This window comes from Schistocerca americana, chromosome 6 (assembly GCF_021461395.2).
Source record: "Schistocerca americana isolate TAMUIC-IGC-003095 chromosome 6, iqSchAmer2.1, whole genome shotgun sequence".
Classification (NCBI taxonomy): Eukaryota; Metazoa; Arthropoda; class Insecta; order Orthoptera; family Acrididae; genus Schistocerca; species Schistocerca americana.
This window is the reverse complement of record NC_060124.1, coordinates 68,396,894-68,410,838: the sequence shown is the minus strand read 5'-3', so window position 1 is coordinate 68,410,838 and position 13,945 is coordinate 68,396,894. Positions and strand designations below refer to the sequence as shown.

At 43.9% G+C, this 13,945-nt stretch overlaps 1 protein-coding gene across 1 annotated transcript in view; it reads right to left on the bottom strand.

Moving 5' to 3' along the window:
- The window catches only part of LOC124619968 (AT-rich interactive domain-containing protein 5B-like), a 63,274-nt gene extending 50,288 nt beyond the window's left edge, over positions 1-12,986 (bottom strand). Inside the window, exons 1-2 of the mRNA XM_047146630.1 lie at positions 12,951-12,986; positions 7,910-8,108 (exon numbers count right to left, since the gene is read on the bottom strand). Coding sequence (XP_047002586.1) covers positions 7,910-8,108; positions 12,951-12,986 — 235 coding nt within the window. The remainder of the gene's footprint in view (positions 1-7,909; positions 8,109-12,950) is intronic.
- Positions 12,987-13,945: the final 959 nt, after the last annotated feature.

Here is a 13,945-nt window from a genome sequence, read left to right as displayed (position 1 = left end):
GTGATTTTTCAAATACATTCAATTGTTGGTAGTACTTCGAACAACAACAAATCATGCGAGTGCATAAGGAAATAGCGCGTCACCGTATTTATGAAGGTTGTCTGTGATCGGAAACTTAATTGCTGAAGCAAGAAAACTGCGGCGTAACCGGACATTAAGTGGAGGCTGAACCCATGGTGGCTCGGTTATAACTCTTCGGCAAACCTGTCAGGTCGCCGAAGGTTCTACAGTTTGTCCCTTGTGCGTTGTATTTTTGTTCTTGGCAGCTCTCGTCTGAACGTTACACTGTTTTCAGAGAGGTGATGATTAGCTGAAAATCGTGTAGCAAACAGGTGCAGCGAAAATGTGACAAAGCAGCACAGCTACCAAATATGTTTCCCGAAATCAATGCTATATAGTCGAAATCGACAACTGTGGTCCGAAAATGCAGCTGAGTGTTGGAAATGTGGTGTGTTTGCAACATTTCAGTTTCGTAGCAAAATCACAAGTGTTTCTCTTGTCACATCATAGTATTACTTATACTACTGCTTGCGAACTGGTAGACTGCAACCTACGAAAGTAAATCAGTTCCACAATCCCTCCCTATATGAAGTCTAGTAATTTATCCATTGCTCTCTGCAACAAAAGGTCATTCCTGTGTGATAAAGATATTACTGAGATAAACGCACGTGCTTAATTCTCACATTTCACTGTACGATGTTCTTACGTCCAGCAACGCTTACGAGCAAAGAGTGTACCCACAGCAGAAATTTATTTTGTGTGTTCCTGTTTATACTAATAACTAAGAGCGAAAAACATCGAAATACTCTCCACGAAATGAATGTTTGGTTACGTGGAACAAATTCTCGTTATCCTAATGTGTTAGTAAAGTGGCAGAACTCTCTCTTTTTGATGCGGGCAGGGGCGTATCCAGGATCTGAACTGCGACTCACGTCAGTTCCGCGGTGGATGACCAAACAGGATATAAATTTCACGAGTAGTAGTTTTGGATGCACTAGCTGCAAGTGGGCTTACATATCCACTCCAGGTTCCGACCTTCTTGAAATTGATACTGAATTAACACATCTATTTGTCGCGGTAGGATGAGAGGTCAGTCTGCGAATATTTTTCTTGTAGTGTGTGTATGAGTCCATGGGACTTTACTAGGAGCTTGTTGCAGGCAGTTCGCTCCACGCCATGGTTTGAACTTCTTACATTTGCACCTCGTGGCTTGTTGATTCTCGACCCTCACGCAGGACTGACTATTTGCTCTTGCCTTCCCGCTAAGTACGATATCTACGTTCCAGCGCAAAAGACACCACGACAAGCAGATCGCTGACCTGGTCTCGGCAAACGCCCACACAAGACAATCCGCAAACTGATCGCTCCTTGTCCTGGCGAGCGTCTAAAACTTGCACCTCCCAGAATTTTTTATTCTGTCCTGAATATCGATTAAGGTACAACATTTCATGCGTATTACTCGGTCGACTTACCCGCTTCACAGATCCAAGTTGCAAACCTCTGCCGCTCCGGATTGTAGTGTTTAACACGGCGATCTTCAAGGTAACTATGTCGGTGCGCGAGAATCAGCGTGCTGTAATCCCCCAGAAAACTGAAAGCACGAAGTCGCAGAGGGACCTCTCCGTCAGCATGACAACGCCAGACCACACACTAGAGCTGCAACACCAGCAAAAATCCAGCGCTATGCTTTAACTAGTCCGCCGCTCGTGACCTCGCGGTAGCGTTCTCGCTTCCCGAGCACAGGGTCCCGGGTTCGATTCCCGGCGGGGTCAGGGATTTTCACCTGCCCCGAGATGACTGGGTGGTGTTGTGTCGTCTTCATTATCATCATTCATCCCCATTACGGTCGGAGGACGTCAACGGCAAACCACCTCCATTAGGATCTTGCCTAGTGCGGCGGTGCGGACCTACCGCATCGTTCCCCTACGCTCTGTCAAGAAACATGGGACTTCATTTCCATGCTTTAACTGTCATCCACCATCCTCCATACAGTGCCGTCTTGGCCCCGTCACATTTTCACCCGTTTCCAAAACTTAAAAAACACCTTCGAGAATATCACTTTGATAGTGATGAAACGGTGCAAGCAAAGGTGAAGCGATGGCTCCGTCAACACAGCCAAACATTCTACAGTGACAGTATCAACGAACTGGTCTCTCGCTGGGAGTAATGTCTTCGTTGCCAGTGTGACTATATTGAGGAATAAATATGTAGACATAATTTAAGAGTATTCACATAAGAAATTCGAAGGCCTTAGTTTTCAGCACGCCCTCGTAATAAAAAGGAGCACCAGCGCCCGGCTCTCAGTAAATACAAGCTGTGTTCCATAAGTAACGCGACCAAGTTCATAAAAAATCATTTATTGAATATATTCGTTCAAATAATCAAAAATTTTCAAAATGGCACCCTCTTGCGTCAATACACTTCTGGAGGCGGTGTTTCCACGCCTAGAAGGCATCCTGGAATGCCTTTTCCGGAATGTCCTTTAGAGCTGATGTAACATCATGCACCTGGATGCTTTTAATCGTGTTCCAGTGTTTTCCTTTCGTGACTCCTTTTGACTGAGGGGAAAAAAAAAGAAGTCAGCGGGAGTCAGGACTGTAGGGAAGCTGGGGAACCAATGGGGTCTCGGTCCTGGCCAGGAAGTCGTTGACAATGAAGACGCTGTGACTCGGCGCGTTGTCGTGGTGAACTTTCCACGTGTCCTCGGTGTTGCTTCGGCAGCGCGAGACCCTCCTTTTCAGTCTTTTGAGCACTTCCAAGTAGAAACCTGAGTTCATCGTAGTCCCAGCAGGTACGGATTCGTGGTGGACAATGCCTCTGACGTCAAAGAAGACAATGAGCATGGTTTTGATCCTGGACTTGCTCATGCGTGCCTTCTTGGGACGGGGCGACGATGGTATGTGCCACTCTGAACTCTGCCTTTTTGTCTCAGCATCGTACTCAAAAACCACGACTCATCACCAGTGATAACTGAGTTTAAAAAATGATGATCATTTTCACACATTTCCAACATTTATCGGCACCGAAGCACTCGCATGTTCTTGTGTTCGTCGTTCAACACTTTTGGGACGAGTTTGGCACACACCTTTCTCATGTTCAAATGTTCGGTCACAATGCGGAAAACGGTTGTTTTTGACATGTTTAGAGCTTGTGCTGTCAATCGCAGGCTCAGCCGTCTGTCAGAGTTCAAAGAATCGCGCACAGGCGTCACATTTTCGTCGACTCGTGCGGTTGGTGGCCGTCTACCTCCAGGTTCGTCGGTGATCTCCTCTCGGCCCTCCGTGAACAACTTCTGCCATCGGAAAACTTGTGATTTGGACAAGCAATCATTCCCAAAGGCATGCTGAAGTAATGGAAACGTTTCGGTAGCGGACTTCCCAAGTTTAACGCAAAATTTGATAGCGCACCGTTGCTCTACAGAATGATCCATTGCGTCGGGTTACATAAACTCAAAACGGGGTTGACGGAAACGCACGTCCTGACTCTCCGGCAGCACGCAGTCGAATAAGACAAAGAGTGTTTTGAAGCCAACATCCCCCTCCACTTAGCCCAGCCGGTTACAACAGGCTGTGGTGTACCGTTGCGTCAGAAAAAAATTGGTCGCATTAAAAATGGTTCAAATGGCTCTGAGCACTATGGGACTCAACTGCTGAGGTCATTAGTCCCCTAGAACTTAGAACTAGTTAAACCTAACTAACCTAAGGACATCACAAACATCCATGCCCGAGGCAGGATTCGAACCTGCGACCGTAGCGGTCTTGCGTTTCCAGACTGCAGCGCCTAGAACCGCACGGCCACTTCGGCCGGCTTGGTCGCATTACTTAGGGAAAGCACTCTGTATGAGCTAGGAGGCGAGGGAGTAGGCAAATCCAATGCAGAAGTAGTTGCTGTGAGTAGTTTGTACTACTGTTCTTGTCAATGTGTCTGAATACAAATCTCTTTCCATCTTAGTTCGCATCGTTATGAAACAGTGAAACAACTATAAATCCGACGTTTCGACTGTTTTTGCATCAATCCTCTCTGGGGCAAATAAAGTGCCCGAAGAGGATCGCTGCAAAGACAGCCCGAACGTCAGCTTCATAGTCGTTTTAGTGAGTCGTAATAACCCAGACTAACACACTGTTTTAAAGGAGTTCATCTAAACTGACACTGGCCGTGTGGTTCTATTATATCAACACATCTTATCTGTAGATGGGTGCACTGGTTCGGTTTTAGTATCCTCATGGGAGAAAGCGCTAATAGCTGTGTGCCGTCTTCTCCGCTTGGTGCGGAATAAACTTGTTAAGAGGATTAGCGCGCCTCTAGAATAGGGGAAGGCTGACTTCTCTCGCACACACTGTTAGAGAGTACTTAACGCTCAGCAACAGCGCGAGACAAGTTAATGGAGCGCCCACGCGCGCTATATCCGTTACGCGCCTGTCAGCATACCCCGTCGCGTGGGCTTCACGTATTGACAGCCATCAGGGTGCCGCACTGGCCGTTGTTCTGACAAGGGAACCTCCCCATCGCACCCCCCTCAGATTTAGTTATAAGTAGGCACAGGGATAGGCCTTGAAAAACTGAACACGGATCAATCGAGAAAACAGGAAGTAGTTGTGTGGAACTATGAAAAAAATAAGCAAAATATAAAAACTGAGTAGTCCATGCGCAACCTAGGCAACATCAAGGAAAGTGTTAGCTTACGAGTGCCGTGGTCCCGTGGTTAGCGTGAGCAGCTGTGGAACGACAGGTCCTTGGTTCAAGTCTTCTATCGGGTGAAAATTTTAATTTTTTATTTTCAGATAATTATCAAAGTTCAGGCACTCAGACATAATCAACTTCGCTCTCCAAAATTCCAGGACATGTTCAGATTTGCTTGGACATATACAGAATTTGACGGTCTACGCACGGAAACATTTGAAAACGTAAAAAAACATGTTTTGACAGAGCACAGGGAAAACTGTGCGACTCTGAAACTGTTGCATTCATTTGATGCACTTTATGTGACAAACTCTTATGTTTTCATCACTTTTTTTGGAGAAAACCTAAATCGGGCAAGGTAGAAGAATCTTTTTACCCATTCGCCAAGTGTGCAAGTTAGGTGGGTCGACAACATATTCCTGTCATGTGACGCACATGCCGTCACCAGTGTCGTAAAGAATATATAAGACGCGTTTTCCTGTGGAGGAATCGGTTGACCTATGACCTTGCGATCAAATGTTTTCGGTTCCTATTGGAGAGCCACGTCCTTTCGTCTACTAATCGCACGGTTTTGCGGTGCGGTCGCAAAACACAGACACTAGACTTATTACAGTGAACAGCGACGTCAATGAATGAACGGACAGATCGTAACTTTGCGAAAATAAAGAAAGTAAAATTTTCACTCGAGGGAGGACTCGAACCAATGACTTTACGTTCCGCAGTTGCTCACTCTAACCACGAGACCACGGCGCTCATCAACGATCGTTGTCCTTTATGTTCCTATCTTACACATGGACTACTCAGTTTGTATATTTTGCTTATTTTTTCATAGTTCCACACAACTTCTTCCTGTTTTCTCGATTGATCTGTGTTCAGTTTTTCAAGGCCTATCCACTGCGTCAATTTATAACTAAATCTGAGGGGGATGCGATGGGGAGGTTCCCTTGTGAGGTACTCTGACGGCGCGCGCGCTCCTGATTCACGCCTGCTTGTTTACTGGTCTCGCTACGGCATGGTATGTGGCGTGGACAGGATAGCGATCAAGAGTCACTTCGCCCTAGCTGCCCCATTATATAACGGAGGGTGCGCGGGGAGAACAGCTTTCGCTACGCTTGCGTACACACCGTATTCATCACGCGAGAACTGCGAGGGACAGGGTAATTACGCTTTTTTTTATTCGTTTTGGAACATGTGCTCTACAAGTTTTCATCGTAATGCTCTCCGTGATCCACAACGCCAGGGTGTGGGTATGGCGAATGCCCGGTGAACGTCATCTCCCAGCGTGTCTAGTGCCAACAGTAAAATTCGGAGGCGGTGGTCTTATGGTGTGGTCGTGTTTATCGTGGAGGGGGCTTGCACCATTTGTTGTTTTGCGTGACACTATCACAGTACAGGCCTACATTGATGTTTTAAGCACCTTCTTGCTTCCCACTATTGGAGAGCAATTCGGGGATGGCGATTGCATCTTTCAACGCGATCGAGCACCTGTTCATAATGCACGGCCTGTGGCGGAGTGGTTACACGACAATAACATCCCTGTAATGGACTGGCCTGCACAGAGTCCTGACCTGAATTCTATACAGGGTGTTACAAAGAGGAACGGTCAAACTTTCAGGAAACATTCCTCACACACAAATAAAGAAAAGATGTTATGTGGACATGTGTCCGGAAACACTTAATTTCCATGTTAGAGCTCATTTTAGTTTTGTCAGTATGTACTGTACTTCCTCGATTCACCGCCATGATTTCATACGAGATACTCTACCTGTGCTGCTAGAACATGTGCCTTTACAAGTACGACCCAACATGTGGTTCGTGCACGATGGAGCTCCATTTCAGTCGAAGTGTTCGTATGCTTCTCAACAACAGATTCGGTGACCGATGGATTGGTAGAGGCGGACCAATTCCATGGCCTCCACGCTCTCCTGACCTCAACCCTCTTGACTTTCATTTATGGGGGCACTTGAAAGCTCTTGTCTACGCAACCCCGGTACCAAATTTAGAGACTCTTCGTGTTCGTATTGTGGACGGCTGTGATACAATACGCCATTCTCCAGGGCTGCATCAGCGCATCAGGGATTCCATGCGACGGAGAGTGGATGCATGTGTCCTCGCTAACGCAGGACATTTTGAATATTTCCTGTAACAAAGTGTTTGAAGTCACGCTGGTACGTTCTGTTGCTGTGTGTTTCCATTCCATGATTAATGTGATTTGAAGAAAAGTAATAAAACGAGCTCTAACATGGAAAGTAAGGGTTTCCGGATACATGTCCACATAAGATATTTTCTTTCTTTGTGTGTGACGAATGTTTCCTGAAAGTTTGGCAGTACCTTTTTGTAAAACCCTGTATAACACCTTTGGGATGTTTTGGAACGCCGACTTCGTGCCAGGCCTCACTGACCGACATTGATATCTCTCCTCAGTACAGCACTCCGGGAAGAATCGACTGTCATTCCCCTCGATATCTTCCAGGACCTGATTGAAAGTATGCCTGCAAGAGTGGAAGCTGTCATCAAGGCTAAGTGTGGGCCAACACCATACTGAATTCCAGCAATACCGATGGAGGGCACCACGAACTTGTTAGTCATTTTCAGACAGGTGTCCGGATACGTTCCATTACATAGTGTATGAACATTAATCCACTGTCCAGTGAGTCACTCTACGCGCAACCTCAAGTGTCGATTAGCATTGACTACACAAATGTGTGGCTTAGGGAGAGCTGCTCGACCATTGCAGCCCATTCATTTTAACTCCGTACACATAGTCAGTGTGGTAGCTGGATTGCTGGTTAGCACTTCGGAACTCATGAGTGATTCCTCCCCACCCCCCACCCCCTTTCAGAATGCTCAACGGTCCCTATCCTTCACTAAATGAGGTCTGCCTGGTCTTTATTTTCCCTCACCTTCCCACTTCACAGTCAGATCACCGACAGCTGTAGAAAGTTATGCAGGTGACATCCAAGGAAATGTCCATGTTCGAAGTCACTGAGCTCCCTGACCAACCCACCATGCCGTTACACGTTCTATACTGAAAACGCAGTACTCCCGACTTCTTCTGCATTGCCAGACCAGCTCCTCGTGACACCTAGAGGTCAATACCATATTGAACAGCGGTATCCCGACACCTGCGATCGAGCAGTGCGCCTACTCACAGTCCTGAGGAAGCGAGTAACTGCAACTGGAGCACGCGCCTCGCGCCTCGCGCCTCGCCGCGGCCCGCCAGACTCACCGAGCGCCTGCTTCTCGCGGTTGACGTCCTGGAAGTCGAGCACGGTGCGCGAGACGAGGAGGGGCGGCGCGGGCGGCGGGCAGCCCGGCTGGTAGACGGCGCTCAGGCCGCGCTCCCAGCGCGCCTCCTCCGTGATGATGCGCTCCAGCAGGTCCGCGGCCCGCAGCACCACCTTCTCCGAGATGGCCAGCACCTCGTCCTGGAAACACGCCGCACGCCGTCACCTCACCAGAAAGCACCGCGCGAACAAGAATAAGGCTACAGCGTCGGGCTCGTCTTACAAGGGGAGGCCGCCAATTGTGAAATTCAGGTTCGATTCATACTGCGCATAATAAAAGCTCATGGCCAGAGGTGTAATGTGGCAAAGCACCAAGATGCACTTCTCAGCCGTTGTCGAGAAAATCGACAGTTAAAAGAAACCGTTGCGGTGAAATACTCTCTACGATTAATAATTTTCTACCGCGTCGTGGCGCAGCGGTAAGCGCTCGGGTTCGTAATCCGAAAGTCGCCGTATCGAATCTCGCGCCATGCAATTTTTTTTTATTATTAGTTTTTTGTAATTCATATATATATATATATATATATATATATATATATATAAACTATTAATGAATTGCTTATGTATGTTGGTGAAGGCGGCTCGCTCTCCAATTGTACCGCCTCCAATTTTCCGTTTTTTTAACAGGGTGTACCAAAACTCTCCCGTCAGCACTGATTTTCGACGATGTTAGAAGTTGCGCTAGGGACCGCATCTACCTTCTTTCGAAGTTAGCAGGCAAATATGCTGTTATGCGGTGGCTCGTTTCGGCCCATTCAACATCTGTCCTTCAAGTGCAACGAGCGAGTAACGGAGTTTATATTTCATACCTGCCACAGCGAATTTCTGTTCGTGGGGTCTCATTTCTAATTCGAACGTTTGACTTAAGTTATACGTATTCGTTTCGGAATATCGTTTCTACGTCTTCCGTTAACTATACGTGGTTAACATTATGAAGACAATTAATAACATTTGTGAAATACAACTTTGTTTGCGGAAAACATAATGATGTTCGAAGTCGCCAGTTTTTCCACGACAAACGACTTTCAACAACTTATTATATGCATAATAGTTGCAACTGATTGCCGGGATATATATATATATATATATATATATATATATATACATCTGAATTACAAAAAACAAATACTAAAAAAAAAAGTTGAATGGCGCGAGATTCGATCCGGCGACCTTCTGATTTCAAACCCGAGCGCTTACCACTGCGCCACGACGCTGTGGAAAATTATTAACCGTATAGAGTATTTCACCGCAACTCTTTCTTTTAACTGTCGATTTTCTCGACAACGGGTGAGAAGTGCATCTTGGTGCTTTGCCACATTACACATCTGGCCATGAGCTTTTATTATGCGCAGTATGAATCGAATCTGAATTTCACAATTGGCGGCCTCCCCTTGTTAAAAGGACCACACAACATCAGTTGGGCAATTTACCAATGAAAAAGCACCGGACAGCCGTATTTTTTCAGAAGCTGCTATTTTTTTTTTTTTCGACGACCAGTTTCACCATCTCATTAATGCCATCTTCAGGCCCCCGCATATTAAAAACAGTGAGTATACACGTAGTGTATACTCAACGCATACCACATGTTAAATTACAGAAAATGAAGCGTAATAATAAAAGTCCTTAAAACCGACAAAATGCAATATGCAGCGTTAAGGAAAACACCTCTACACACAAAGCCGGGCGGGGTGGCCGAGCGGTTCTAGGCACTACAGTCTGGAGCCGCGCGACCACTCCGATCGCAGGTTCGAATCCTGTCTCGGGCATGGTAGATTAGATTAGATAAGATTAGATTAATATTAGTTCCATGGATCATGAATACTATATTTCGTAATGATGTGGAATGAGTCAAATTTCCAATACATGACATAATTAAGTTAATTTAACAACATAGTTAAGTTAATATAACAACTTTTTAATTTTGTTGTTTTTTTAATTTTTTTATAATTTTTTGGTTTGGTTTTTTTCTTTTTTTCTTAATTTATATCTAAAAATTCCTCTATGGAGTGGAAAGAGTAGAAGGATGTGTGTGATGTCCTTAGCTTAGTTAGGTTTCAGTAATTCTAAGTTCTAGGGGACTGATGACCTCAGTAGCTAAGTCCCATAGTGCTCAGAGTCATTTGAACCATTTCTACACACAAAGCACAACAACGTAGAATATGTACACATACTGGTTAGCATCGAAACTTTTTAACATTACAAAAAATCAAAAAATTGGCACTATATAAGATCAAAAGCACAAACGAATAAAGCTGTCTACTATTTTTTCTTTTTCTTCCCTCTTTTATTGTTCAATTGTTTATTTTTATTTTTATATAAAAATATTCGCAATTCTTAACTAACATTGTGACAACTAATTCTGATGTATCACTCGTGGTGATGATACGCGGGCGACGTATACGCACACTGTTGTGTAATCCATTGGTTAGCACACATCGCGACGTTTTAATTTGAACGAGGATAGGTTTTACTAAAAACTACGATGTTTCTTACCAGTAGGAATTAGAAATGTTTTACATAAGAAATAAAAAAGTTAAAACTTACAAATAAAAGGAAAGGAAAAGGAAAAAATTGCTAGACAATTGTTACTTGTTTCCTCTTCTGTTTTTGTAAACTGTCTGATTTTTTGATTTTTGTAATGTTTGGCCTATTCTATTATAACTCTGTCATGTCGAAATAATTTCGATGCTAACCAGTATGTATAGATATTGTTTTGTTGTCCTTTATCTGCACAGGTACCCCACTTAACGCTGAATGTTGCATCTTGTTGCTTTTAAGGACTTCTTTTATTACTCTTCATTTTCTGTAATGTCAGCTGTGGTATACCTTGATGTACACTACATGTATAATCGTTTTTAACATACAGGGGCGTGAAGTTGGCATTAATGAAATGATGAAACTGGTCGTCTAAGTAAAATAACAACTTCTGAGAATATACGGCTGTCTGGTGATTCTTCTTTGGTGAATATCTGACCGGCCGCTATCCCGAATCCGCGATGGATCAACAGAGCAAGGTTGGCAAAGAAAATCGGCCAAATGATTTGAACAATCCGCATAAGACCTTAACCGAGATTGGTCGACGGGGGCCGGGCGACCTCGAGTCCCAACTTCTGCGGGTTAGTTTGCGATTTGCCCCCGCCTTGACACGGCTTCCCCATCCCGGCACCTCGCGTGGCGTCGCGGGACGCCGTTCTCTGCCATGCTGAGAATGTCTGTCAATCGGCCACGTTGGTCATCATTCACCTCACGCTCGATACAGGAGACTCAATCTGGCTCTCGTTTTTCAGAATGATGTTCCTCCTGTGCTTGTCAAGGGCAGAGCGCCTCAGATGTGGCGCTTCAATCGACAGGTGGGCGATGTCTGACCACCCACTGAAAACAAAGACAAAGCCACGGCACGTCGACTAAATGGACTCTCATTCTGGCCTGCCGCAGCCAACTGGCACGGAAGGTGTCGGAGCCTATAAGCAAACAGTGATGTGACGTGTTTACACGTTTTTGCATTTTATATTCGAGATACCTTTTCAATGAAGGTACTTTGTATTTTGTGTAAAATACTTTTTGAAATGTATTTTGTCTTTTTAGAATGATTTTGATAGTTGAAGGTCTCTCTGACGTGGATTCATGTAACTCCTGTGTTACTAAATCTCTATCTTCAATATGGAAACCAATTCAAAACAAAATTTAGTAAGCCCCACCAGCTTAAATTGTCTTTCACTTATTTTATTATTATTATTATTATTATTATTATTGTTTAAACTTGTCAAAGCACTGCTTTTATTTGTTTCTTACGACTTGCATAAGTACGATACTACGAATAATATGTTGATTCTCTAGCTGATTTCGAAATACAACTTTTTATCGTTGTGCTCACTAAATCAGTAAATTTCGCTGTGATTATTGTCTCTTCAGTGGTGAACTATACACTTACGACCTGAATCGGATTTCGATTCAGTTTTGGGGATATGTTCCTATATACGTAAATCAAAAGACGCCATCATTTCTACTCCTTTTAGCAAACTGTCGTTATACGCACAATGTTATTTTTACCTTGAAAAGTTAGTTACATTACAATTACTCGAATAGTTCATATATTTATCGTTAGTAAACAATCAACTTCCAACGTGCGATCTGCGCTACGTGTCAATGAGTGGTACCCAGCAGTGAAGAATTGAAACTTCATGTCAAAAGCGTTTAACGAGATGCGCCCTCAGTTCCCCTGTACGAGGAACTGTTCTTCTGGCGACCAGGTGCCTTGACCAGCTGCAGCTGGGAACACTGGAAAGTTCCTCCCGGAATGTTTACTGTTCTTAAAATGTATTAATATGTTGCTGCTGAAAACAGTGACCATACGAGTAGCGTAGCACTCATTGTCAGATTGTATTGTCTCACTGGCATTTTTCCTTGTGGGATTATTTATAGGCTATTTGTTCCTTATACGTGAAACTTCGATATGTCAGTACAAAAAGTATTATCTGTTACTTGTATAAATGACTGTAGAATGCAACCTTCTTTAACTGACAATTTGCACAGTTTCTTAATCTGAATCAGAGATTCAATTGTCTCGTTAGTCTTCTTCGCACTGTAATTATAATTTATATATTTAGGAGGAAACGTATGAAAAGTATCTTGGCTTTTCTCTTCTCTAGAAACTGTTACAATAAAAGTAACATCAAGTGACTAGGCATTGTCCTTATTCTTATTTTGCTTGCGACTTTTCTTAATTGATGGTTCAAATGGCTCTGAGCACTATGGGACTCAACTGCTGAGGTCATTAGGCCCCTAGAACTAAGAACTAGTCAAACCTAACTAACCTAAGCACATCACAAACATCCATGCCCGAGGCAGGATTCGAACCTGCGACCGTAGCGGTCTTGCGGTTCCAGACTGCAGCGCCTTTAACCGCACGGCCACTTCGGCCGGCTTTCTTAATTGAACTAGCAAACAAAATTATACAGTATTTACAAGTCTTAGTGGCTTTACCTGCCTTAGTTCCGCTTGGCAGCTGTTGTTAGACATCGTGGCACTTCTGAATACTGTCATTGTTGCGATAGAACAGTAAATGCAAGTGTTCATCAGGTTAAATTTAATGTCATGTGCACCACCACAAATAGTATGATATTTAAACACGGGCGTCTTCATACCGCACTTTTACGAAATCTTATTACTTCTGTGTGACATTTCTTCAAAGTAGATGACCGTAACGTAGTAGTCTGTTTGCACTCAGCATTGCTACAATTGCTTCCCCCGCCCCCCAGGGTAAGACTTTTACAGACTGTAACTCACGACTAAGACTTTTACAGACGGTATGGTTCAAATGGCTCTGAGCACTATGGCACTTAACTTCTGAAGTCGTCAGTCCCCTAGAACTTAGAACTACTTAAACCTAACTAACCTAAGGACATCACACACATCCATGCCCGAGGCAGGATTCGAACCTGCGGTCGCGCGGTTCCACACTGCAGCGCCTAGAACCGCTCGGCTACGTCGGCCGGCACAGCAGAAACACTTCCACTGAATTAGAGACAGTAGTTCTGAAAATATGACAGTAATTTGGATTCACTTAATAAATACCCATCAGTAAAGAAAATTTTCGTAAAGTATAATACTTGTTTACCAAGCTCTGTTCCAGTAGAACGTCTTTTTTTCCTTTAGGGGAATAACAGTGACGCCTCATAGGAGGAAAACTAATGATGAATTGTTTGGGAAACTAATTATTTTGAAATCAAACAATGATTATGGCACTGCATTTTAAAAAGTATTCTCATAAAGGTATGTGGAAAATACATATTTTGCATTTAAACATCAAATCAAAAATGTATTTAGTATTTTGTATTTCAAACACAAAAAGTATTTGGAGTTTGTATTTAAATCATTTTTAAAAGCATTTCTCACATCTCTTAAACATAATATCCAGGATTCTCCACTGCATCTTAAGCTCTATTTTCTACCACACAAAATTGGGTTCGACGGTAATT